This window comes from Anopheles ziemanni, chromosome 3 (assembly GCF_943734765.1).
Source record: "Anopheles ziemanni chromosome 3, idAnoZiCoDA_A2_x.2, whole genome shotgun sequence".
In the NCBI taxonomy this organism is placed as follows: Eukaryota; Metazoa; Arthropoda; class Insecta; order Diptera; family Culicidae; genus Anopheles; species Anopheles ziemanni.
Genome location: NC_080706.1, coordinates 89,331,976 through 89,359,826, shown reverse-complemented (window position 1 = coordinate 89,359,826; position 27,851 = coordinate 89,331,976). Strand labels below are relative to the sequence as shown.

Genomic DNA, 27,851 nt, shown 5'->3' with positions numbered 1-27,851 from the left:
CGTTGTGCCGAAGCGTAGCTGGAAAAGAATTTGGATAAGATAAAAAAAGTTCACACACACACACACACACATACGCAAGCTCAACGGAGCGGATAAACAACATTTCCCAGCCCGAACGTGAACGTTGTGTTGTGTGCCAAAATGTTCAACTTCATGAAGAAGGGTGTGGTTGGTGTGGGGAGCAGTAATAACAATAACAACAACAACAACAACACCAGCGGGAGTGGTGGAGGAAGTGGCGGCAGCGGAACCGGCCTATCCGCCGGCGGAGGTCCGCTATCGATGATCAGCGGTTTGTCCGGTGGCGAGGATCGGGACGACAAGGATCGCCGGAAGAAGGAGAAAAAGCTCCGCAAGGAGGGAAAACAGTTGCTGCTCGGGGTCGGGGGTGGAGGTGGTGGGAATTCCGGCTCCGGAAGTATGAGTGCGGAGGAGTTGCTGCGGCTGGATGAGGTAGGAAGCGCTTTTGGATCGCTTGGTCGTAATCGAAACGAAAAATGTTTTGATCTTTATTTGTATCGTTCAACAGAGGAAGTAAAAGTGAATAAAAATTATGGTAATTTCATTATCTGGAAAATTATCGTATTTTCATGTTAGATTTTATTAATTTTTTTGGGTAGTGTTTACCATCATTATTATTTGCTTATTTTCTTTACGAACTCTTTCGTTTTGGTTGAAAGATTTATTGTTTATATCATGTTTCAATAATTTACTATTGAAAACTTGCTTATCGAAATAAAATCTCTTTTAACGTTGTTTTCATTTTGTACTCTGAATTATCGATAGTTTACTGTCTTCTGTTTAAACATTTCACATTCGCCCTAGTGCAATACATTTGCAATTGTTTTATGGGAATATTTCTACGTTGAAAATGAAACAAACTTTTTTCGATTTATTCGACCAACGACAGTCATTTAAGCATCGAACGTGTTTTCACTCAATGCCCTCTTCTTGTAGGTTCGTCGTTCGCTGAAAATTCGTGGCCGGCGGAAAGAGAAGGAAAAGCTCCCGAGTGGGATTACCGCGGACTACAGTGCGTCATTTTTCGCCCAGCTGGATGTGGATCACCGGGAGCTGGACCGTGGTACCGAGGAAGTGCTGGCCGTCGCAAACACGACGACCTACATCGATCGCAATGGCGAAATGGTGGAGCGCGTATCGTTTAGCAGCACCACAACGACCCACCAACCCACGTCACCGTCTTCGTACGGCGATGGCCACTCGATGGATGGGGCGATGGGTTCCCAGCAGTATGCGCACCAGCATCAGCAGCAACATACGCCCGGTGGCAGTAAGACCCTGCCGCCCATTCCACCGCGACCACCGAAGCGGGGCATTCTGAAGGGATCGCGAACGAACTTAGCGTCCGATTCGGTCATTTCGTCACCCTCCGGTCAAACGCTGCACGCGTCAACGACGACCACGACGGTGGGTGGATCGACATCGGCGGCCGCCATGTTGCAGCTGCTCGCCTCGCCGTCCCCCAGTGCGGACAGTCTCACCGACACGACGACAACGACGACAAACTCGTCCTTCGCTACGCCACCGTTTTCGCTCAGCCCGGTTGGCGAGTCGCAAGGGTACGAGGGGCGCATCGGGCGCGTCCATCCCTTCGACGAGCGGGTCACGTCGAACCATAGCGTGATTCTGTCGCTTCCTCCGATCCACATTCATGCGCTTCCACCGCCCCGAGAGCTGGTGATCCAGCGACAGAAGAGTCCCCGGAATGACTTTGGCTTCAGTCTCCGGAAAGCGTTCGTGCTCGACCGATCACCACCGACGGCGCCAGCCAGTGCGTTCCTACAGGCACCGAAGGGTGCCGCTGGTGCGCAGATGAAAGCAATCATATTCGCCGAGCCAAGCTCGACGGGGGCAGTCCGGACGGGATTGCTACCCGGTGATCGGTTGTTGAAGGTGAACGGACAACCGGTGGAAGACTTGAGCCGTGAGACGATCATCGAGATGATACGAAATAGTGGCGATTCGGTGACGGTTCAGGTGCAACCGATCGCGGAATTGATCGAACTGTCTCGTCGGTGTGTTTCGGCGGTGGGTCCGGCCAACCCGAGCGGTGTCACCGATCGCGATGATTGCAACACGCTGAAGCGCAGCGCAAGCAAGCGATTCCACAAGCAACAACATCACGCGCACCAGCAGACGACGAATGGGGATCCGTCGGGTAATGCCCTGGCCCCTGTGTTTGACGCAACGAACGGTAACCGGGGGCGTGTGTGGTTGATCCATCGGGGTGGGTTTACGGCGGCGTTCAAGCAACAACCTTCCCCCTCGACCGTACCGATGCCTTCGCATCATCATCAGGCGCCGGGTAAAATCTGGATCCGACTGGAAGCATCCGGCGAGGAGCTGCTGATCGACGAGGACGATCTGGAGGTGACCAATCCGGGCTCGTTCGATCTCGTGGAAGACATCTGCCAGCTGCCGCACCTGAACGAATCGTCCGTGTTGCACGTCCTGCGGCAGCGGTACGCCAACAATCTGATCCACACACGCGCTGGCCCCGTCCTGCTCGTTGTCAACCCGATGGCTCCGTTGGCGCTCTACTCGGAGAAGGTGGCCTCGATGTTCCGCGGTTGCAAGGCGGAAGATGATATGCCACCACACATCTTCTCCCAGGCGCAAACGGCCTACCGAGCGATGCTGGAAACGCGCCGCGACCAAAGCCTTATCTTCATGGGCCGTTCGGGAGCGGGCAAAACGACCAGCTTCAAACACGCACTGTACTATCTGACGCTTGCGGCGGGAAGTAGCAAGGATTCGTCCGCTTCGTCCGCCGTCCGTGCCCTTACGGTGGAGAAAGTAAGCGCGATCGGAACGATCATGGATGCGTTCGGTAACGAACGGTCGGTGCTGAACGGAAATGCGACCAAGTTTACCCAAATTTTCGCCCTCGACTTTGACCACGGGGGGCAAATTGTATCCGGTTCGATACAAGTGATGCCTATCGATCGGATGCGCCCGGTTGGTGGAGGATCCACGCATCCCGGGCGAAACCCGAACGGCGGACCTCGGTGGAGTTTTCTGGCCGGTGTCGATGGTGGAGCACTGCGGAAAGAGCTACTGCTGGAGCCACTCTCGGGAACGTCGGCGGCTCTTGGCAGTGGAACGAACATCGAGCAGGAATCGATCGACTATCAACGGTTGTGTCAGGCGTTCCGAGTGCTCAATATCGACCCAGCCGCCATCAAGGGGATCTGGTATGTGTTGGCGGCCATCCATCATCTCTCCCAGTCCGGTGTGGTGACGGTGGCGGGTCGGGTGCAGTTCGTAAATCCGCGTGCCGCACAGAAAGCAGCTACGCTACTCGGGGTACCGATGGAGGATTTACTGTCCTACGTGTTTCCAGAGGCTGGATCGGGTGCAGGCACGAAGGCAAGTCCCACGACGGCCGCCGTTGTGGAAGGTTTGAATGCTTTCACCGAAGCCCTCTACACGGAACTGTTCTACACGATCGTGGGGTTGATAAACAAGTCCATTACGGCCGTTACGCCGCATCAGACGATCGGCTCGGTGCTGCTGGTGGATGTGCCCGGGTTCCAGAACATCGCAAGCGTTGGAGGCAGTAGTGCTAGTACGCTGGCGGACCTTCGCTTTAACTATCTGCACGAACGATTGCAGTTACTGTTCCACAATGCGATGCTTGTGCAGCCAAGGGCCCGGTACGCGCAGGAAATGGTGACGGTGGAGGATCCGTTAGCTCTGACGGCCGATGGTGGTAATGCAGCAGCAGCAGGCGGTGGTATCTGCAGCCCAGCGGCCATGGTGGCTTTGTTGGATAAAGTTCCACAAAGCCACGAACCGAGGAAGGGTTTGCTTTGGATGCTCGACGAGGAGCAGCTGATCAACCCACCGGCCACCAGTGGTGGTGGGGCACCGATCGATGAGTTCGACGACGACGGTGGTGATGATCGGGATGCTCGTTTCTTGGAACGCCTGTTCGCTGCGTACGGGGATCGGGAAAGCCGGGAAACGCTGTTGCTGCGTGCAAGTGTTCCGACCGGCTCGTGTGACGTCGTACTGCAGCACCTGCTTGGGACCAACCCGGTGCTATACTCGGTTACCAGCTGGCTGAAGGAAGCTGCCGCACAGGCACACTATCTTCCGCAGCGTGCCCTGAACTGTTTGCGTGACAGCGTGAAGCCGGAAATCAATGGATTGTTCGTCGGCACGCTCGGTGGCGGTGCGATGATGGATTCGTTTGCGTTCGGCGGTGTCGGGGGAAGCGGTGGCGGTGGCTCATCCTCGCAGCAGTCCCTGCGGCGTATGAGCAGCATCCGGCGGACGTACGCCGGTGCCGGTGGGTTCCCCAAGCGGAACAGTGTCGTCGTGCAGGTGAAATACACGGTGGACTGTCTGATCGATACGCTTCGGCGCACCGGTATGCACTACGTTTATTGCTACCTTCCGCAACATAACGGCGGCACGGCGATGGCCACCGGTGGTGTGCCCGTGCTCGAGCAACAGGCGCGACATGACAACGGTGCCAGAGAGCAGGAGGACCTCATCAACATTCCATTGCTACGAAGTCAAGTAAGTATGGGTGGGAGCTAGCACTAGCATGTAATAAAAGAGTCAGAAAGTGAGTTTATTAGTTGACACCAAACATTGACAATGCACGATCATTGTCGCGTACTTATATTACTGGTTTATCTGACTTTAATTTGTTTTATTTCTTGAGCAAAAATTATTTGAAAATAGGGAAGAAAATATTAGAGGTCTTTTTAACTGTTTGGGTAACATTTATTTCGATTCGAGCCAGTTGTGAAATCAAAATATAATTGCCACACACGCCAATATTTACTGATCATACACAAGAATGAGAAAATCGTGAATCCAAAAGAGTCATTTTGTGAACCTCAATTCCATACTCACTGAGGTTTTTTTCTGAGGTTGTACTTCCTTACGCAAACGTGTCAAACTTATCTTCCCTATTTAGAAATCACTGATATGCTGATCACCTGAATGATAACTGATTGTCTTCTGTCCGTTCTGTTCTTCCCTTCCACTAGCTTCGTGGCTCCCAGATGCTCGACTTTGCGCGATTGTATCGATTGGGTTTCCCAATCAGTGTGCCCTTGTCGGAGTTTGTAATTCGTTTCGGACTGCTTGCCGAAGCCGGTACGAGCGGAGGAGCGGGTGGAGGTGGCAGCGCTGGGCCAGGTGTGGTCAGTGGGGCCGGTGAGGCGGCGACCGTTGATAGTATTCTTAGCAACTGCGAGGTGGACCCGTCCGTGTATCGCATCGGAACGACTCAGGTAAGGATTTTCCATTGAGTTTAGTCGGAAACGAACGGGTGGAAGGAATGGACTTGTTGTGTGTGGCGTTAAACTGATTTCGAATATTTTAGTGTGTTTTTTAGGTTTTTCGTTGTCTTGTTTGCTATGTGTATAACGGGTATATTCAGATGTGCTGTTTCTTATGTATCCTTCGATCACAAGAATCTATCAGCTGAAACTTTTTCGATTTGACAAATGATTCTTTGGAGTTTCGAATGTCTAGTAATGAATAAATTCTGAACCTTTTGTTAAAGCTTTTGTTACCCATTTCAGGTAATCTAGTCCATGGAATGATTTTGACTCATCTTCTATTGGAGCTGATCTCTGATCATAAAACAATAAATTTTCAGATTAGTTTATCTTACAGGAGAATTGTGCCGGGTTTGAGAATTATTACTCACTCACTCCTGGTGAAATATCTGGTAATAATTATTAATGATCTTTGTATGTTACCAAAAAGAACGTGATGGTAGAAAGTATATTTTGATTTTCATATTCAATGAAAATTTCACAAAAAATAGGACTGGCCATTCCACCTGACGGTTTCGAGCACCTCAAAAGCCCGTTGTCTCTTCTGCTCGAATGCTCGAAACGGTGAGATGTTTCACCTGCGTGCGCTTTCACTCGATCTTCGGCATCGCGGGGATCAGCGCGATCGGATCGGATCGAACAAACACATGGAACCGAACGCGACACTCCGCGGGCTATAAACAACACGGTGGTTGTGTACACGGGGTTCACAAACCTCACTGTTTCGTTTTTTTGTAACTTCTATTGACTGGCACCTTTGGTATTCCCGAGCGACGACGATCTCGTCGCGTGTACGCGGCAAGTGTTCCGCAAAAGCACACGTTCCAAAAAGCGCGATCTGACGCCGGACGAACCGTCTACATCTTGGTGTGCGTTTTATGCGCTGCGGCAAGTAAAAGGGTGATGCCGAAACACCGAAAGCATCACTGCATCTCTCGCCCTCGCCCGTACGTAGAATCGGAAGTAAAGGAAGACGTCGGGGCCGAGCCTCTTTCGCCCTCGGTCTCGTCGAGGAGAGCAGACCATTATTTTATTTAGCGATCGCGAGCAAGGTGATCGAGCCTCCACGCGCCGTTTCAGCATTCATTCGTTCACCATCGATCGATCGGTGTGCGGCCGCCGATCGTGTGCGCGTGCATTTGTGTTTTGGTGATCTGGCGGTGCAGAAGGAACCTGGTGCTGCTGGTGGTTCCGCTAGGGAACAGAGCGTTTAAAGTGCGACCCAGAAGCTCTTGCCACTGTTGCCTGAGTCGGTGGAGTTTTGTTCGAGCGATTGAACGGTTTCTTATGCGTGCGTTGGAATCTTTCGTTGTTTTCCTGACTTCCCTTTTTCGGAACATCGTCGAAGCTGAGAACCTTCGGACGCAGTTGCAGCCGCTCGGTGTCGGGTTTGGGCTTGTGGACGTTGTGTGATGTTGTGTACACCCCTGGCTAACGGTGCAGCAGTTATTGCAACGTTGCACCTTAAGTTAACGCGATCGATCGCTGGAATGTTGCCGACTCGAGGCTGAGGACGGGAACGTTTTAAATGCCTACCCCAGTCATATCACCGACATCAAACTATTGACGTGCCGGACGTGGCGTTTGAAATGGTGCACATTTCTTCCGTTCCGGCGATCTCGTTTCCGTCCAGAACGACGGTATCATAACTTGGCATATCGTACCTGGCGGTTTTGTGTTGCATGCTCAAGTGCGCCTTCTACGTGCTTTCACCGGCCACCAACTAGCACGGCATAGCGCGAAGAAAAGAGAAAAGAGAAAAGCGTGAAAGCGATTCATTATACTTTTCTTCGGTCGGCGATCTTGGGTGCTAGGAGTAGGACGAGGGGACGCAGCATAGGAAGTGGCGGGGAAACAATCATCGGCGTCCGGTCCAAGGCAGTAGTGTGGAGAGGAGAAGTGCGCGCAACCCGGCACAAGACACCAGAGACACGGAGGAAAATTTGTGCCCCGCATGGAGAAAAGGAAAGGAGAGTCTGTGTTTTAGCGGGGCGCGATCATCAGGCCGACGTGCATGTGTGTACGGGTTTTTGTTTTTTTTTGTTGTTGTTTTGTGTATGCTTCATCTCCCCGTTTGTGGAGCCACGGCTTGAGGATTCGTGAAGGCGCGACCCTATTTCTTCTTTCGCGGCCGATGGAAGCGCATGCGTTTTCCATTGTGTATCATAATCGTATTTTCTTTTAAAGTGTGCAAAAACAATCCCGCGATCATGGAAATTAATGTGTTTTATTACGGATGCTGAAAGAGCACAAAAAAAAAGGTCGAGTGCCGGTGGCGCCAACGGATGTGATGCTGATGATCACGGTGATGATGATGATGATGATGATAGTGCTGGTGTGTAGTAGGCGTAGATGGAGTGCGATCAAACGGCGCTAGGGCGCTCTCGTCTATTTTGCTGAACCTCGGAGTTCAATGGAACCTGGGCCAGGCGAGGTCACAAAGTATACAAAGTAGTACCCCAAAACGTGTGTGCGGTTGGTTGATTTATTCGTAGGACAACAAAGTGTGCGTTTACGTTCGGATGCGATGACTTTGATGGATTTCTGAGATTGCATCGGTTGTGTATGTAAAGGATCGTAGTAGTCTTTTGCTACTCAAATAAGGATAAATTTAAAACATCGTAGGAGACTTTGGTTCAAAATTTGACGTATCCGGTCAGCGTCTGATCAATTTTCCATCAAATTTTAATATCGGATGAGGAAGACAACCGACACAAAGGGAAAAATTGAACCGAACGAGCGACGATTGTGAATCCGTGCCGGGGCCGGGAACATGCCCGTTCCGAGATGAGCGTCCAAAGCAAGCGCTCCACTGTCACGGCCACCGGAGGAAACGTAAGGCGCGGGCTGCCGTCCGCCACCGCCGCAAGCACCACCACCCTGAAGGGCGATCAGTTGTTGTGCAAATGCCTGGAGAAGGGCCATGAGATACTGCGCAAGGTGGAAGAGCTAACGGTTAACCCGATACGGATACGCACGGTGTCGCGTGTGTCGACGCACTATCAACTGCAGCAGCAGCAGCCACCGACTCCGACCACTACGTCGACGACGGTGGTCACGTCAAGCGTGATGACCCAAACGCACACGAACAACGGCACCCCGGGAGGAACGGGAGGAGGTGGAGGCGCAAACAAGAGCACAAACAATCAGAGCAGCACAACGACGTCGACCACCATCACAACCACCGGCACCGGTAGCAGCAGCAACAGCACCCCGGGCAGTAAAGGATCTTCAACGGTGGCGGGAGGTCATGCGGTGTGTGAGAAGAAACTCTCCGCTTCGGTTGCTGCTGGAGGTGGCGGCAGTAGAGTGACCGGTGGCCGCAGTAGCGCTAGTAACCGATCAACCTCCGTGTCGGACGGCAAGCGATTAGCGCAGGGCAACAGGCACAGCAGCACCGAAGGTTCACCAGTGGCCCACGGACGGCTCGCGAACGGTGGTGTATCTCTGGCCGCGAAGGCTTCACGAACCACGACAACATCCAGCAGCGTTCCCGCCGTTGGGAGAGGAGGAGGAGGAGGAGGGGGAAATAGTTGGCCCAAGCCACCAGCGTTGACGACCGCTCCGGCACCGCTGAAATCTCCGGCCCTTGTGAAGCAAAACAAAAGTTGTTCCCAGTTGGCAAAAACGGCCCGCGACACTGCGGGGTCGCCTGTCATCGGTGGTGGCACGGACGGTGGGAAACGGAAAACCCTCTCGACGAGTTCGCTGATAAGTAGCAACACCACCAGCTCCAGTAGTAATACGGCCCGACGTGCCTCCCTGACACGCCCGGCCACGATCGTCCTGACGGCGGCGGTTGCCGGTGACGTTGGTGATGGTGGTGTTGTCGTGTGTCCACCAGCACCGATCTTGATTACCCGATCGACTCCTACCCCACCTCCTCCACCCGTACTGCCCCCGCACGGCAACACACCAACCACCGCTCTGATGATGATGGCAGTGTCGACCAAAGATTCGTACCACGAGAGTGACTGGAGTGAGGATTCTGGTCGGATGTCAAACGAAAACCTGGACCTGTTCGCAGGGGAACCGGAAAAACCTGGCAGTACTGGTGGTGGTAATGTAGGTAGTGGTGGTGCCACGCTACCGGGCAAGCTTGACGAGAGCCTTTTAGGAATATTCGAAAACGGTGCCGCAATCGATGGTGGCGGAACGGCCATCATGCCGTCCGCTGCCACCTCGATCGGACGACGTTGGACCAGAACGTCGGCGGTTCCGAAGAAGAAACTTTCCAAAGGCGTTCCACCATCGGCACCACTCGCGCCATCGATTGGACGTCCAATAATCACGATCAACGACGATGTTGGTGTCACCGGTGAGGAGAAGGTAACATGAGCCGAGAGGAGGAGAGTTGGTATCTAAAAAATCGGGGATATGGAATTGTTTTGAGTTGCACATAAGTTGTATGTCGTTGATAGAGTTACGAATTTTACGTAAGCCATGAGTGATTTCGAATGGTTTGTTTTATTTTTATTGCAATATTTGCTCCATTTTACTCGCTCAGAGCAAATTATGTAATATAAGATAAATTTTCCAATTAATATTATTTTTAATAAGCGTTTCCATTGAAATGAAAACGAATGGAAACTTTTGGTAAACCATTTTCTGTAATTTACCCGTACCGTAGATGATAAACGTTATTATAAACCTTTCGAAAGATATAAAATTTCATCCTATACTTGAACCGGAGTGATGTGGCTAAAAAATTGTACAGTTAATTTTTAATTGAAGAGCATCACTCACACACACTATCCACGAAGTCCACTATCAACATTGGAGAAAACGGCACGATTTGGTGCTTTTGGCTCTTATCGCCCTTTTGGGTAGCAGTTCCGTGATCGATCGTCGTTTATCATACGATCCCAATTAGGCCGGGACAATTAGTGAGAGTTTATTTTTCTCATTATGTTTTTTTTTGTTGTCAGTTTGAGGTTTCCGCTGCGGGAAAAACGAAAGCCGTGTAGGTATGGTGCATCGTTTCAAGGTTTAGGTTGATGGGGCCACTTTTACCGGGCCCGGGTTTGGCCAGGCTAACGACCCAAGGTTTGGTTTCGTGATGAATGTTGGGTAAATGATGTCAAAAACTGAGAGTAAACGACGTGCGCAGGGAGGAAACAGCATCTGAATCTGAATGTAATTCGCACAGTATATAAATTGAATGTATTTTCTTCGCCCTTAATTGCCTCCAATTGGGAACTTCATTGACACTTTCTTTCATCCACTTGATTGTCTTTTTTTTTAGCAAACCCATGCAGACGAACGGTGTGAAGGATTGATCAAGAGGAGAAAGAGGGTTTTTCTTTCCGTCCCTAATAAGCGCAAGACCGTAATTTTTCTTTGCTCTGATGGGTCATGCAATCCTCGACTCGGCATATTCGCGCTCACCCACGCCCCAAGTCAATTTGCGGGTGTCATAAGTGAAGGAAATACCGTGAAAAGGTTCGTGTCGCAAAGGCGCCTTCGTAAATTAAATGCGCGAGAAAAGATCGAGTCGACAAAAAAAAAATATGCGAAAAATGTATCACGTTTCATTCAGAAACAACAGGGCGCCAGTGACCATCAAGCCAAGCCGCGTACTCTTTTGCAATGTTCCGCAAAGTCGCTCAACGTCGTTCGAGTGTCAGGGAAGCGGTTTCGTGCTGTGGATGGGGGCGTTTTTTTCAAATTTTCTTCAGTCAAAGCACAGCTGGGGCGTTTTTGATAAGGTCATTGGGCAACTATTATCGACGAGATACATTTAGTTCGTATTTATGAGTCCGGGCGACACGGCGTGCTTTTGAGCGTGGGTGAGGTAAGGTGGGGACAATGTGTTTTTTTTTCGCTGCTTATCGCCTCACTAGAAACGTTTCACCTCGTTCCGATTGAACTCTTCTACAGAGACACATACACACACACACGAACCGCTAACTCTCTGTCTCCGCTGTCTATTTCTAGGTTTTCTTCCGTTCCGGTGTGCTGGGCGCACTGGAGGCGAAACGTGACGACCTACTGTCCGACCGGGTCATCCAGCTGCAGGCCCACTGCCGGGGCTATCTGGCCCGGAGGCGGTTGGCCCGGCGGCGGCTGCAGGAGCTGGCGGTTCGCTGCATCCAGCGGAACGTGCGCGCCTTCCTGAAGGTACGCGACTGGCCCTGGTGGCGCCTACTGGTACGGGTGATGCCGCTGCTCGCCGTCCACCGCACCGAGGAGCAGCTGAAGGCGGCCACGGCCGAGCTGCAGCAGGTTCGCGCCAAGCTGGAGAAGATCGAAGCCGAGCGGAACGAGCTGAAGGCGACCAACCACAAGCTGGAAGCGCGGGTAAGTGAGACATTTCCGATGTGGGTGGCTTTCGGCGGGACTCTGGGGTGGGTTGTCTGTGTCTGTGGCCACGGAAGCCCTGTGCGTTGTGTACCTACGCAGTGGTGGCAAACCTTCCTAGCTCACCCCACTGCAGTTGTTGGCAATGAAACGTATTTCCATTGCCACGGACTCCCACAAACTGCGAGCACAAATCTAAACGCAACTGAAGTATGTTGTAATAAAGTGTTTGTAGATTCCTCGATGATGTGCTATCAACAAAACAATGCAAATCAGAAATTGGATAAGAAGTTTACTTTAAAAAACACAAATTGTGTTAGTTTATATAATGCTGGAAGCCAATATTTGACTGCAGTGAGGTAAAACCTGTTCTTTCATTGCATTGCCATGGTCTATCGGTGATGAAAGTAAGCAACAATTTCATTTCGCTAAAGAACTGTTGAACTACGTTCGTTTGTATACATATTGTTTGTTTTCCAAAACACGGTATTTTTGTCATAAATACCGAATATTTTATTTATGCCTGCAGTCTTCTGAATTCCTGTCCTTTGTCGTCTGGGAAGAAACTACACAGCTTGTAGATTTTTTTAACAATATTCTCAGTACATGATTTTACCCATACTCCAGTGGAGTGGAAAAAAGAGCCTCTACTATGAAAAAAAAAAGTTTAAACTTTATTTTTCCATCATGGGTTTTCCAGCCCTGTGCTTGTCGAGTTTGCCGGCGCGATGGCATGCTGTCTCGTGACACGCATTGCTCCGGAGGAGGATGCTAACCAAATTCACACCCCGACATGCTGGGGCCATCCGCCACCTACATTAACCTTCGACCCCCTCCGCACGGTCAAGAACGGGGAAGCAGTGGGAGTGCAATGCGCTTGGAATGGAGATCTCGTTTGTTCGTTCGTTCGTTCGCTCGTTCGCCCGTTTTGATCTTCAATCGTCAGCTCGGCGAATAATTGATGTGTGTCATTCGGCGCAATCCAACGCAGTGCAAAATACCCGCAGTCCAGACTTTTGTAGACCCCCGCGGCCGGTCAGGGAAGGTGGGTGGAAAATTTATTATCACGCCCCCACCTCGTCCCCGTCCTCCAAACCCTCCTTCAACGAAGGGGCGGTCTCCATCGGGTGGCCCTACGGTGGCTTGTAGTCGTGTAAAACACACAGCTGTTACAACCGTATGTTGTTGATTGCCGTGGACATGACCGTGTATCGGCCACTGTGTATCGGAGCCACACTCGAGCTCGAACGAGGCGCTGCAGAACAAGTCGTTACAAGCAAGCAAGTAAAAAACAACGAGTAGTTTCACCTGTACCTCGACATTGGCCACGAAAGGGGTGCCCTAAAGCAGTTGTTACGCAGTTTGTTCGAGTGCAGTGAGTAAGTTTCGTGGCGTCGGTGGCGGGTCCCTGCCATATGCAGATGCGATCTTGTCCATGGAGAATCGGCGCGCAACGCCGGGGGAAACATTTTCGCGACAAATCAACTCCCGTTTCGGTGTCGGTAAGGTGAAAGTTTTTTGCTGTTGTTTCACCGCATCGGTTTATCGCTAAATTTCACCTCTTGTATGGACCTGTCGATCACACGACGATGGACGCCGCCAACCAACTCTCGCATCGCGGATCATCGTCTCCGTTGTGGCGTTGGACAACATGTTCAACCCGTTGCAAACCCGTGTTGCCAACGTCGGGTGTGGTCTCGGACCGTAGCGGATCGTCGGAGATGCAACAGTGTCTTGTTCTAAATGTTTTTCCCTCCCACGTCTCAATGTGCGTCGTCTCCTTTCCTTAGCGCTCCTCCTGTCCAACATCTCGCGAGAGGTGTAATTTATCTTCGCGATCGATTGTTTGGAAAGTCGCCAATCATAACAAAACCTGTTCCGATCCGATTCCATCAACCATACACACACATACACACACACGATCCGTTTACGTCGTTTGGTGTGTCGTTAGGCGGATTTGTTCGTTTTTCTCGCCTTCGGTTGAGACGTCCTCCGCGATCGTGTTACATCGCGATCCGATCGTACCTAACTAATTGGAGCGAAATTTTGTGGTTTCGAGGTGTAGATTTATCGCCCAGATGTTAAGGGGTTGGGGATTGTTGGGGAGGTACCATTGAGGCAAATGGAAACATCCGTCTGAGGCACAATGGAGGTTGATTTGTTTAGAAGTCTTTCCTCTGCGAAACAAGAAACATGGACATCAAACGAATGGTCTAACTAATGGGACTAATGGGAAATTGAACAGTCAAAAAAGTACGAGAATCGTTTCAAATAGAACATTAGTTCAATACATCTATATAGTGGGAATACTATGTCTATTAGGATGTTTCCATGTTGGAAGTCAAGACTGAACTTCTTTTGCCAGCTGGCGTTTTACTTTTATATAGTGATCCACAGCTTGCGTTGATTTACAATATTTATCTTAGCCTACTTATTGCTATGTTAGTATGTACACTACACATCGTTTGTGTGGAGTTAAGTGATTTACTTTACTAGGGATTTTTAGTAGAACTTTTGCCTTCTTCTATCGCCAGTTTTAGTTCTATTCCATATTGAAATAGATTGGGAAATTGTAAATTTGTGACGCAAACTTTACGATTATAGCCGTTGTATCTGTTAATAAGAAAATGTCTACTTGCTTCTAGTTCTGGCTGTTGGACAGACCACTTTATTTCCTTGTTGTGGATTGCAGAATGTTTTCCTCCTCATCCCGCAGATCCTCACAGATCCCTGAGTTGAGTGCGTTGCACGTTCGGAACGCCTGTTTGTCCGTCGCCAGCCAGGCCCCAAAACAATGTATAGATACGATCCATTTAAAACCGAAAAAGATTAACGGGCACGCATATTCTGCATCGGTTTGAGCTCCCCCCCGTTGCTTCAACTCATCAACTCATTAGTGACCCACTGTTGGTGCAGCAGATGCTCGGATCTCTGCACCGGGTTGATGCGCCTCGGTTTTTTGGGGTTCCGCGTTAATTTAAACCCGTCCGGTCGGCGGTCCGATTGCCAATCTTTCGGCGTATCGTCCCTGTGTGTTCTGTTCCTGTTTTTTTTTTGTTTTTCAAGACGGACGGACTTATCTGTTTCGATGGGTTTTGCTCAAAACTTGCACGGCTGAGGGATCTGTTTTTCGTTTAAAGAACATCCCTGGTTTTCCTCGTCCAAGAGAGGCGCCCTTTTGCGACATTCGGCCGCGGATGTGGATAGGATTTTGTTTTTTCCCATTCCCTCGCTTCAGACCTTCCCCCTATGCGACTATCTTCCTCTGCATTTAACTCTGTTTCTTAAATCGAGCATCATGTTCTGGTGCCGATGGCCGCTCGCTTTGCACTTCTTCGCTCAGTTTGGTCCCCTGCCTTAGCTCTTGCTCTTATTCTTGGTCCATTTTTCGCGTGCAAAAACAGCTGACTTGCGTCGTTCGGGCTCATCATCGTCGCCGTCGCCAAACAAACCATACCACCGCCGTCTTTACTCGACGAACGAAGAAACATCCGTGCCTTCGTTCGTCTTCGTCGATTGGCTTCGATAATTACGAGACCATCTCCCGTCGCCCGTTCACGGCGACCGGGCAAAAAACAAGGATCATTTTACTTCATTTGCGCCTTATTGCTTTCGCGCTTGCTTTCTCGTCGTTATCTTCTCGAATGAAGTGAAGTTTGGTGTTATTTGTGTTCCTTTGGGGACGAAAGTATTTAGATAATCGACCGGCAGGGCGATGGGTCTTGTCTGGTGGTTTTCAATTCCTATTTGCGACTATCAGCGGCCGTTTCATCGACCTCTTTCCCGTACTGGTGACAGTGTTGGTCGGATTGTTGTTTTTATATGATGATTCAAGAACTACAAAATTGGTTAAATTCGCTGTATTTTCTTTCCAACGTTTTAACGTTGCTTTTAGGGAAACTTCCTCCTGATGTTATTCCAGTGCCCCAGCGATCACGGTGTGTATTTGGATCCGCTTGGAAATGGGAACTCCATCCACCGGTCGGTTTGTGGACGATGTTTTTACGCACAATATTTGTAATTCCGCACACTCCACGCATTCGGGCCGCCAATCAGCTGCTCGCCACTGTCCCGAAACGCCAATCACGCTGCTCTCACTCTGGTTCCGAAGTGATCTAAAAATAAGATACGCCACCGTTTTTTTGCAGCATATGCTCTCGTCTCGCCAAGCACAAAACACACCATCCCATTTCGTTCGTTCGTTCGTTCGTTCGTAATACGTGCTGCTGTTACATTTGTCGTTCGCGCCTGTTGCTCACTTGACTGATTTGTCTTCCCGTCGAGGTCCATCGACCGTGCACGAGCAGGGGAGGGGCAGGCAGAGGGAAGGGAAGGTGGACTATTTTGTCACAACCAACGACCGACACCCCGGGCAGGGAGGAAGAATTGGTTGCAGGTCGTAACGGTCGGGGTGATCGGTCGGTGAGTGAGTTGCGACCTAGTGCGTCGGTCAAAGTGGCACAGTGGGCTAGATGGCTGGATTTTGGATAACATTCGAATTACATTTTCCACGGAACTCAACTGAATTTGTATTCAGTTATTATATAGTTACATATATAATTGTATTCTACACCGAGTACATACTCAATAGAAAAAAATACTACAAAATTATATACTGACGTACGTTGACCGATGAATTTAAAACAAGAGCATTTTGTAGGTTACAAAATCATGAAAAGTTTTTCGATATCTTTTCACCGTACAGCTCATGTGCACCAACATATATCAGATTTTTCAACTTCAACTAAAAATAACACTGTTTTAGATCAGGTTGGTGTTATTATACAATATCAGTTCAATTCTCTCCACAATTATGAGGCATCAAAATGCAAGATACTACTCTAGTGAATACTAAAGCAAACTGCGAAGGTTACACATTTATGAGCGCGTCGTAAAATATGCGCTGATAGTAAATAGTCTGTTTATTTTATTTTTTCATAATTTTACCATCATTTGAAGCTACCTGTCAGGATCATGTAAAAGACTGTAACTCCCGAGACTTTGATGTGTATATTTTAAACGCAATCTGTCTAAAACTGGTTTCGTGAACTGTTTACAATAATAATATTAAATGCTGCTATTTCGTCCGTAGTGCAATAATAAAAAATAGCAACAACTTAACGACATGTCTCGAAACTAACATGTCGTTAAGTTGTTGCTATCTTTTATTATTGCACTACGGACGAAATAGCAGCATTTAATATTATTATTGTAAACAGTTTTACATGGACCGTATTAGTTTATTGTGGTGAGAAGGTAATGGACCAGTAACAATTAATCCCGGAATTACAATTAGCTGAAATGTTTATCCTTTTCTTAACGATACTGAAACTCTGGCGTGTTGGCTCTATTGCTTGAATTATAATTTCTATTTCAAGCATGACTTTACATTTGCTACAATTCATGCTGCTCTGAAAATGGAGATTGCAGTTAAAAACTACTTGTACGATTTTGTTATTTGTAATGAATTCTTTTCGCGCGTATTTAGTTTTGTCCAACGCACGCCCTAGGACCTGGCCCAGAGTGTTTAAATAGAACTGTGCCGCGCAGTGCGCATCCCAGAAATGTAGGGCCAGCGCACGACGACGAGACGAAACCATACTGTCCCCCGCCCCCGGTAGCTTCTTCCCGTCTTCGACGCTCCGTCCCTCGCTCGGTTGACGTAGCTGGCCCGGTCGCGGCCGGCTTTTGGGGCCTGTTTGGTCGTGCAGGCCGTGGTTCTCTCTTCTTGTCGTCCGGGTTCCCAGTGCGCTGTCGGTTGCGTTTGCGTTCGGATGCATCCGCACGCAGGAACACGATCAGATCCGCGCGACCAGAGAACACACAAGAACGACGAACGCGTTGCATAAAACGGACGAAACGATCGGGTGGAGCGGCGGCGGTGTGGGGGTGTGGGTTGGGAAAATTCGAACTCTCGACGACAGGTGGTGGTGGTGTGGTCCGGAGCGGTGCTGCGTTATGGTGCAATCGACGCAAGTTGGCAAAACACGCAGATGAGAAGAAAGCAAGAACCACATTAAAGTCAAATTAAATCCGACGATCGCAATCGCAATCGATCAACGAATCTACCGAGTTTAGTTGTGTGGCGCCCAAGTGAGGTGAAAACGAGGGGGAAACGGCAGGATAGGATCGTTCTAGTGGGGGAAAGTTTTTCCTTTCCCTTCTCGAGTGGATTTGGTGTGTCGAAATTAATACGAAATTGTTTGAAGTGATTTGATCTCAATATTTTACCCCAAGGGGCAACGAAAAGAGTGACCCAAGAGAGTCAGTTGAAGGTGTTTGATTCTAGTCGGGAACTAGTCTCCGAAGCAATGTGATCGATGAGGGAAAGGAGTGAAATCGCGCTGTGTTCTGAAAATGTTACTGGCCTCCGAATGGAGAGCTCATCGTTCGGTTGTCGTTAAACGGAAAATTTAAAATAACCCTGGTGTACGAGAACTGGAGCGCAGAGACAACATCCCCGCAGAGTAAAATAATGATAATGACCGCGTCAGCCCCCGGGTCGACGATCGTTGTTATTGTTGCGGTATTTCATTAATAATAAAACCATCCATAAAACGGCGTCGCCAGTGAGGCATTAAGTTTCGGTGATTTACACTTGTCGCTTGTGAGAAGAGGAAAGGAGGAGGAAAGATCGCAGGGAGGGTGTCGGACACCCACCCCACGGAGTGAAAGCCAACAGCATCGATCCGCTCCTCTCGGTTTCACCCGAGGGGGTTTCGGTGGTCGGTTGGCCGAAAGCCGATCAAAATGCGCCCAATTATATCGGCCCCATCGGCGGTCGGCGTGACGCAATCACCCTCATCGTCGCGTATCACGCAACAACCAACACCAGTACAGCCGAAGAGTACGACGACGACGGTGACGGCGGCGGCGCCAGCAACATCCGCTGACGTGCAGCAGCGCCAAGATGAAGATCATCCGGTGGCGGCGGCGACGCCGGGAGCGCCCGCATTGCAAAACATCACCACCGCTGGCAGTATCGTAAAGAAGCCAACGAAAAACGAACCGAAACCGGTGTCTGCCAAGCCACCGCCCAGTCCCGCGTCGGGCGGAAAATTGTCGTGGAAAAGTTTCCTCCCAAGCGTCACGCAAGCGGCGAGCAAAGCTGTGAATGGCGGGGCCAAAACGAAGGAGGACGAGAAGAAGCACGGTAACGGTGGTGTTATTGATGAAAATAACAACGAAATCGCAACGCCACCAACACCAACACCGGCAGTGGCGTTGTCAAAATCGAAATCCACAAAGTCGAGCAATTTGCTGCCGAAAAGCAACGACAATGGAGGAGGAGCGGTTGTGGGTGATGGACCGATGCTGATGGCCATTGCGAGCGAAAAGGGGCCGCACATGACGAAGGAAAATGGTGGTTTCGTGCAGCAGGTTTCGGGGAAACCATCGGCGTTGGAAAAACAACTCGTCAACGGTGACGGCCAGAGGGAGGAGGGAAATAATGGTAGCATCCAAACGATGTCGGCACCTTCGCCCGCCACAAATGGGCTTCCACCGACGGTCAGGAAGGAAAGCGGGAAAAGTGAAATGAAAGTAAAGCTTTCGTCGGTGAAAGAAAGCTCCAGCAAAAAGGAACCGACGACGACGACGACGACGTACAAAACGTCGGCCGATCTGAGACGATCACCCAGCGCCACCCGGTTGGGGAAGGAAAATGGAGAAAAACCGTCCACCACCACCTCCACCAGCAACGGTGTTGAGCAGAAGAATGGTGTTGAAAAATCGGCCAGCCTCAAATCGTCCACCGGTGGTGGTGGGTTGCTGTCCGGAGCACCGATCGGCGTCCGGTTGTCTCTGAAACCGAACCGATCGTCGATCACACCGGATCGTGGTGTTAAAGCGCGTGCCTCACCGGTCCGAGTGGACGATGGTATGCCGAAGGAAAAATCTCCCGCGGACAGGAAAATCCTTGCGGAAGTAACACCAAAAGCGAGGGAGAAAACACCGCTGAGAACGTCCGCGTCGTCCAAAAGTTTGGCCAAATCGGATGGGGATAAGGAGGAAGTCGGTGGTGATGTAGCGACCACCGCGGTAACGTCAACGTCCCCCGCAAGCCGACCGGTGGTAAAGGTGCGAAAGGTGATTAAGAAAATTATCAAAAAGAAACCGAAAGCCACGGCGGAAGTTGTTGCGCCCGAGGAGGGGGAGAAAAAGGACACGAGTGGGGGGGAACTGATGGGCACGGTGGAGACGACGATCACGCACGAAACGGCCGACACGACCGTGGTGAAGGGAATGGTGGAAATCTCGAAGGTGGTGGAAAATGGAACCAAGGAACCCGCCAAGAAGGAGAAAAAGAAAGACAAGAAGATGGTGGAACCGATCGAGAAGAAAGGAGTGGTCAAGGAGGAGGTTAAGGAGGAGGAACCATGCAACACGGAAACGAGCGGTTCGTCGAGCAAGCAAAGCGAGCGAAAACATTGGGCCATCAAGAAGCGAGCCATGGCGGACCGTGCCATGTCCTGCGGCCCGCTCGAAGGTGACCGAACGCTGCCGAACGGTCTGCTTGAGCAGTTCCTCTTCTCGCTGGCCACACTCCCGCAGGAGATTGCGGTCGATCTTCCGGTCGGTGCCGGCGGTGGCCCATTGCCCAAATTCGGTAGCAACCGCTCCCTGGCCCGGTCGGCCTCGCAGTACTTGAGCGGAAAGATTCAGGACTTCCTACGCCGCACCGATCACGTCATGCAGGACTGGCGCACCCTGGGCCGATCGTTACGCCGGCGGGGGGACACATACGGAGGGGGTGCCATCGGAGCACTTGGCGATGTGACCGGGCTCGGGGCCGTTCGATCGCGGAGTGTGTCCAATATTATTACGCGCGGATTGCAGCTGCTCAAGGAGCAGTCGCCCCGACTCTCCAGTGGCGTCTCGCGGTCGAGTTCGCGTGCGTCCTCGTCATTCTACTGCGAGCTGCCGACGGCGCAGAAATTCGACAAGGCAGCACTGTACAGTCGCCGTCTACGCCGTGGCAACGACGACCAAGATGATGACGACGATTGTAGCACGGTCGTGGATATGAGCGAAGAGGTAATGTGTATGGGCGGCGGGTGATCGCGTCCAAGGAGAGTGGAATGTGGAAGATGTCGTAGCGATCGAATTACATTAAAAACAAACACTTTTTCTGTTGTTCGTTAAATGGGGCATCTTCTCTCTGTCTCGACGAGTCACTTTCATATAGCGTGTTGTTTGTGCGGTTTCGCCGCATGATCAAGATCGACGATTATATCGTCGTATTATTATTTAATGTGAAAACCCCTACTACCAGTTTCAATGATTCCTTTTGCGAAAGAGCTCGATATAATTATCATTGAATTAATTTATGTTTTACTCATAGTTTTAACTTTTTTACAACTAACAACCATGGTTTTATTGCACAAATTTATACAAGCAATATAAGACTACAACACACATAATTGGGTTCGGGGTCAACATGTGCAGAGGACAAAATGTGCCAATAGTCTAAGTATTTTCAAGAAGACTGTATGCGCCACAACTCTTAGTACCCTATTTATCTCTTTACCGGAGAAGTTTGCTATAATTCTTTTTGAAACTATTAATAATATTAAGTTGATTGAGCATATACCTTCAAACAATTCTGGCAGTGAACAATCATTATAGCATCAGAAATTTACGCATTTAAGACGACTTCTTTCGCATGATTTTAAAAGATTTCGAACATTGTATTGTGTGGAAATCATTTGAAAGGTTGAAAACCACATTTCGTGTTGTCTAATGACTGCTGTTTAATAGACTGAAGCTTTCTTTTTTATAGATAAAATAACCGTGTTCAAAAATACAACTAAAATTAAATGATCGTTTATCTACTTTTTTGTTGCAGTTGAGCGACGTAACTTCGGAGTTGACGGAGGAACACTCGTCCTCGAACCTAATCACCGAGCGGCTGGCGACGGAAACATCCGAACGGTTGCGGCTCGAGAAGGAGGTGAAGGAGTACGAGTCGAAATACCGCAACCTGCAGGAGTCGTCGGAGAAGATGGAGATGGAGCTGCTGTGCGCCAAGTCCGAGCTGAACTGTGACTTTGACGATTGCAGCACCATCGGCGATTACGACGGGGATGGTAGCGCCGACGGGCGTGACCTGATGGGCGGCGTCGACGGAGAGGTAGCGAAGAGCTACCGGCTTCGGTACGAGCGCGTCGCGAGGGAGTTGGAGTTTACCAAAAAGCGCCTGCAAACGCAGCACGAGCACGACCTGGAGCAGCTGGTGGGCCTGAAGAAGCAGCTGGAGAAGAAGCTGGCCGACGCGTACGAGGAGGTGGAGGAGCAGCGCCAGGTGGTGGCCCAGTGGAAGCGCAAGGCACAGAAGATGACGAACGAGATGAACGATTTGCGGATGCTGTACGAGGAGCAGAACAGCCGGAACAATCTGCTGGAGAAGCGGCAGCGCAAGTTCGACGCCGAGTGTCAGACGCTGCAGGACACGGCCCGGCAGGAGCGGCAGGCGAAGGAGCGGTTGACGCGCGAGAAGGATGTGCTGATGGCGGAGAAGTGCAAGCTGGAGCAAACCGTGTCGGATGTGCGGCTCGAGCTGGAGCTGAAGGAGGAGAAGAACAATGTGCTGCAGCGCGAGCTGGACGAGATGGCGTTCGGTGGCGGTACGGAGGAGGAGATTGCCCAGCTGAAGCGTCAGAAGATGGAGCTTGATCGGCGCTGCAAGGAGCAGGACGAAGAGCTGGACGAAATGGCCGGCCAGATACAGCTGCTCGAGCAGGCCAAGTTGCGCCTGGAGATGTCGCTGGAGACGATCCGGAAGGAGGCTCGTAAGGAGGCACAGCAGCGTGACGACGAGATGGAGGAGATCCGTGGTGCGTCGTACAAAAAGATAAAGTCGCTCGAGTGTCAGCTGGAGCAGGAGCACGAAGAGCGCACGCAGCTGTTGCGAGATAAGCACGAGCTGGAACGACGGCTGAACAGCATCGAGGATCAGGATCGGGCCGAGCGGGCGGCGGAGGAAGCGATGGTGCAGCGGTTGAAACGGGATGCCCGGAAATACCGGGCCCTTCTTCGTGACGCTCAGAGCCAACTGGAGCGTGCGAAGGGTGATTCGGCAAGCAAGGCACTGGTGCGGCAGCTGCGGAACCAACTCGAGGATGCTGAGTCTGCGCGAACGGTGGCCGTCAAGGCACGTCAGGTGCTCGAGGGTGAACTACAAGATGCCCAGATGCTGATCGAGGAAATGATACGCGGCCGCAACGAAGCCGAGGAAAAGGCAACGTCCGCTCAGCGCGATCGCACCGAACTGCAGGCCCAGATCGACGAGAATGAGGAGGAGCTGGCGGAGCTAATGAAGAAGTATAGCTCCACCGTGAAGCAGCTAAGCAGCGAGCAATCCCTCATCGCCGAATACGAGCTGCGGCTGTCCGAGCTGGAGGGTGAGAAGAAATCCCTCAAGGAGCAGGTGGTCGAGCTGGCCGCACGTCTCGAGAACGTGGAGACGATCGGCGACTCGTCGAACAGCATGCAGTTCAAGCGGTTGGAGCTGCGAACCAAAGAGCTAGAGTCGAGGCTCGAGTTCGAGCAGGCAACGCGGGCACGCATCGAGATCCAGCTGACCCGGCACAAGGATTCGCTCGAGAAGCTCCAGGGCGAACTGAGCCAGGCACGCAACCGTGAGTCACAGGCGCAAGACTCGCTGAAGAAGGCCCAGAAGACGATACGCGAGCTGCGCGATGAGCTTTCGTCGCTGGCCAACCGGGACCAGGAGAACCTCGCCAAGCGCAAGGATTTGGAGAAACGCATCGAAACGGCCGAACAGGAGACGGCTTCGGCTCGGGCGGATCTACGGCTTGCGCTGCAACGGATAGCCGACCTGCAGCAGGCGATGGAAGAGGAGGGCGATTCATACCAATCGGATAGGTGCGTACACAAACCGGACCAACTCACCGTTCCCCGAATAAACGGCCATCTTTATTTTTACTTTCTTTCGCAGCGATACTAGCGATAGTTCGTCGTCGATGGATTCGTTCCACGAGTCGACTGTAACACGCAAATCACCGAGCGTCGGAAGTGGGGACCATTTCAGTGTGACCACCAACGGTAGCGTCAGCAGTAGCCGAGGGGGAAGCACGAGTCTGGTCGGTGGAACGCGAGACGGTCGCAAGGAAAGCAATAATCCAAGGTAAGAAGCTCTCTCACTTCTAGGATTTTTCACTTCGGGATCCTAGTTAGAGGTTTTACGAGAACATGGCAACATTTTATATTTTCTTTCAAGATTTTTTAATGTAGTATTTTTAAACACCATGGAAACATAAGTGATAAGTGTTTCAAAGATGTTCGTATGTTGCGTCTTAATGTTGCTTCAATTTTTAAATTTATAAATCGTTTGAAAACAGTAGGCGATGACGTTCCCTTGCAACAAACAACATGGTGTTTCGTAGCGTGAATGTTAAGAAAAAAAAACATTATTTCTTGAACGTTCCATGTGTTCCCAATTACAAAATAATGTAAATCAATGATAAGTTTAAGAAACAAAATCGATTGTGTTAAAATACCATCATCATCAAACATTTCACTTCTGTGCAAGTCGCATTTAATAACCCACGTACCACCATGTTGGTGGAAACCACATTCTCTAGGACACGTCCAAGTCTGCTTGGAAGTGTGCGCCGCAAGAAGCGTTTGCCTCCCACCATCAAGGAGGAGGACGAAAGTTTCGTACTCGAAGACCAGGCCGCAGGTGGTGGTGGCAGCAATGGCGGTAGTAGCAACCCTTCCAGCAGCAGTAGCAGCAGTTTGCCACAGAAAATTGCCTCCCCAGTGCCGTCGGTCGAAAGTCATGGATCGGAGAAGGTGGATGCGGAAAAAAGCTCTCTTTCGGAGGAGACGGTGGAGCGAAGAGAAGTGTCCGACGAGGGGGGCATGAAACCACCCCGGGACGCTGTTCCGGACGACGCACCACCAGCAGCAGCAGCAGCGAAAGGTGTGATCGAGTGCCCCATTAGCAGCACCAACGAGCCGTGTGAATTTCCTTTCGATATCGACACGCTGAAATCGATCAAGGAGAAAATACACTCGCTCAACCAGATCATCCGCGACGAATCGAACGACGCGCATGGCTCGGAGATCGATCTGGTGGATTTGAAGAACTTGAAGAACCAGATACACGAGTTCAAGAAGGCGATCGAGTGCAGCCGATCCCGTTCGATGGACAAGATGACGAATAGTAGTAGTGCAAGCCTTGCCACTGCCGTCCTAACGACATCTGCCTCGACTGGATCTGCATCCAGTGCCGGAAACCAGAAGCGACCGTAATTGCTAGCTGAGAACAGATGTGTTCATTGCCGCCAGAAAGGACGCGGAAAGCAGTGGAAAAATTAGTCTTAAGATTTAGTATTCAAACGAGCCACAGTTTTTAAAAGGAGTTGCATTTAAAGATAAAATGCGATAATTATTGTAAACGGCGGGACCAACGGAGAGAAAAGGATACCATCAGGAGCAAGCCTTCAGCCACATACACATACCTCTCTGCTGAACAATGTCAAACCTCAAATGTAAGCAAAACCAGAAAGCTTTCCCCGCTGCTTGCCCCTGCTCTCTGGATCACGTTTCCGGAAGCTCTCTCCCAGCACCATTTACCGCTCCGAACGACGAAGTAACTCTGAAGCTCCCAAAATCCCACTGGAAAACGAGGACACCGCACGAAAAAAACAGTACCTTTTCTGTGTGTGGAACCAGCGGATCTAATGCCCTCCCAAGCTCAAGTCCTTGCCGCTTCCTACGCCCATCATATGTCGTCCATGTTGTGTGCACTTTTCGTTGTTCGTTGCCACTAAAACATAGTTCGTTTATTCATCCTTTCCGTCATACGTCATACTCATGCTGCTCGCGCCCGCTTTCGTTTGGCAATTTTCTTGTGTGTGTTTGATTGATAAGTGAATCGATGCATCGAACTGAAATGATTCCGTTTTCCACCCCCTTTTTTTCTTCCTTTGGTTTTGGCCGTTTTTCTTTGATTGTGTTTATCTCTCTTCCCCGGGGGATCCGCAATCTTCAACTCCACTGCCCATTGCAATCAAATAACGACACACCACCCCCACCCATATGCAGTGTAAGCTTTTACCCAGGACGGCAACCTCGCACCCCCAGGACTTCCAACCCTCCGGTGGTTCCCTCGCCTTTCGTAGCTTCCTCACCCGGTCCGGGGTCATACACGAGTCTGTTGACAGAATATCGTCGTGCAATTAGCATCGATAGTCGTTTCGCACCGCGACGCAGGACGTCGTCGGGCACGGAAGAAGCTAGTGGTGGAAGCGTTCGACTCAAGTGCAGCAACGTCCGCAGTAGCAGTATATCTGCACCGGTGAGAAAGGAACAGCCACCGCCTTCATACAGCAGCAGCAGAAGAAGAAGCTCTGTTCAATCGAACAACAGATCCAACCAGGCACCACCACCAAACGGTTCACAGAGACCATTCTACTACTGGTGGCAACATCCGTAGAGGTAGAGCCTACCGAGTGCTCGCATGTGTCTCTCAGTGTTCACTAAAAGCAGCTTCCGAGTGCGTGTGTTGTGCTACTGCTAACAGAACAGAAATGACGACGACGAAGATGATGTAGTTTTTGTTTTGCCAATACCCAACAGAACGTGTGGTTTATATTTCGTTTCAATGTTATCTCTAATCCCATTGCTTTCGAGTGAAGCTGTTCCAATGACCGACAACGCTTGTACTAATGCTGATTTTATGTGCTTATTGTTCTTTTCCACTCAGAATCACCCTCACGATGGCGACGGGCTCCTCCGAGAACCATCCAACAACGGCATCCACATCGCCAACGGCAGCATCTTCACCAGGGACGACGACGACGACGAGGCTCAGCAACGGGAACGATGGAACGTTGAACGATTCTTCTTTTGCTTGAAAGTCTGCCAGCTCGTTTCCCTAGCTCAGCACCGTTCGTCACCTCCTTTTTGCCATATTCTAAACAACAAAACAAAATACCAATCGCAAAACACAATCGGTTCCGAAGCCTCGTCGGCGACCGATACAGGCGCATGTCTCAGCATCGAGAACCAGTATCATCTGAAAATGTTTTACCGAACCAAACCAAATTCACAGCGTGGTGTCTCCTATATAATCGACAAAACAAATGGTTTGCAGCGAGCAGCCAGCCACACTCTTACAAAAATCAATTGTGTCTATACGCGTACATATTTATACATATTTCTTATACATATACTTACCCATTATGCTTATGATACGATATATGATAAACAAATCGATAAAATGTCCGTATTTATTCACATACTTTTGTGCAAACAACCTACCACTCCTAGGGGCGCGCGGTCAGAATTGCGGACGGAAGTGGCCTCCTTTGCACATTCGAAAATCGAATTTTCGCTTCAAGAATATGTCGATCATAGAAGCGCGTTAACACACTTTTCCAACCACGTGAATCCAAGTAGGTTTTTCTTCGGTTTTTACCGTTCTCTTCCACCACCATCAGCATATCGTAGGTAGATTTTGTTTTATTTCGTTTTTAAATTGTATTTATGTGTTTTTTTATATATATAAACATACATACACACACTTACGTGTTTTGTGTTATCATATGTAGGGTTAGAGCGTGCGTGGCTCAATATGTTGATTAGCTACAACGGTAACGACTATAGGTATATGAGAATAGAAGAATGATCGCAGGTTTAAAATAAAGAGGAGATTAAACGAAACAAAACAAAACTGAATCGAACAAATTTTAACGCTAAATACAGTGCGAAATGAATCGGTGCCCCCCCACTGGAAGAGGATTAGTAGTTGATGTGTGTATCGTCTCGAGGATTACAAGTGTACACGTGTCTTAATTGTTGTCGCACTACTTACTTAAAAACGCTCTAGGTTAAATATGTTTCCCTTTGTTTCACCGGAGACCGGAAGAAGCCGGCTTCCGGTGTTCAAATCTTTTAGCTTTCCATCCTTCCTCTCCCACTCTCTCACTCCCCCTCTTGGAAGCCCGTCAGACGGTTGATAGGAATTGCGTTGGAGGAGAGGAATTATCATAGCCCACGATAGTCGCGTTATTATCCTGTTCCGTGCTAGACCGACATAATGACATACTATTTAATATTAAACAAGGAGGCACATTTAAGCAAATCAAATAATGAACATGCAAATGATAGAGATGAGCGAGAATTGATCAGGACGTTTACAATAATGATATAAAAACACCTACCTTCGATACCGATTTACCTTAGAATTCAAAT

General features: G+C 50.0%; 1 protein-coding gene across 2 annotated transcripts; it reads left to right on the top strand.

Annotated features, from left to right (window-relative positions):
- The first annotated feature begins 208 nt into the window (after positions 1-208).
- LOC131289198 (unconventional myosin-XVIIIa) lies at positions 209-27,851 on the top strand. Of its 2 annotated transcripts, XM_058318407.1 has the most exons (9): positions 209-453; positions 958-3,858; positions 3,916-4,548; positions 5,028-5,150; positions 5,202-5,273; positions 11,262-11,624; positions 21,472-23,510; positions 23,584-23,772; positions 26,362-27,851. In XM_058318407.1, the coding sequence occupies exons 1-9, from the start codon at positions 283-285 to the stop codon at positions 26,510-26,512; spliced, it is 6,642 nt and encodes a 2,213-aa protein (XP_058174390.1). In that variant the 5' UTR covers positions 209-282; the 3' UTR covers positions 26,513-27,851. The 2 variants fall into 2 exon arrangements, with proteins under 2 accessions (XP_058174390.1, XP_058174392.1); XM_058318409.1 differs by lacking the exons at positions 209-453; positions 958-3,858; positions 3,916-4,548; positions 5,028-5,150; positions 5,202-5,273 and adding an exon at positions 8,039-9,653.

Excerpts from the sequence above, each read along its gene's own strand:
- LOC131289198 (XM_058318407.1), top strand. The coding sequence starts at position 283 with ATGATCAGCGGTTTGTCCGGTGGCGAGGATCGGGACGACAAGGATCGC. Across the intron at positions 454-957 it reads AGTTGCTGCGGCTGGATGAG|GTTCGTCGTTCGCTGAAAAT; the intron begins GTAGGAAGCGCT and ends CTCTTCTTGTAG. Across the intron at positions 11,625-21,471 it reads ACCACAAGCTGGAAGCGCGG|TTGAGCGACGTAACTTCGGA; the intron begins GTAAGTGAGACA and ends TTTTTGTTGCAG.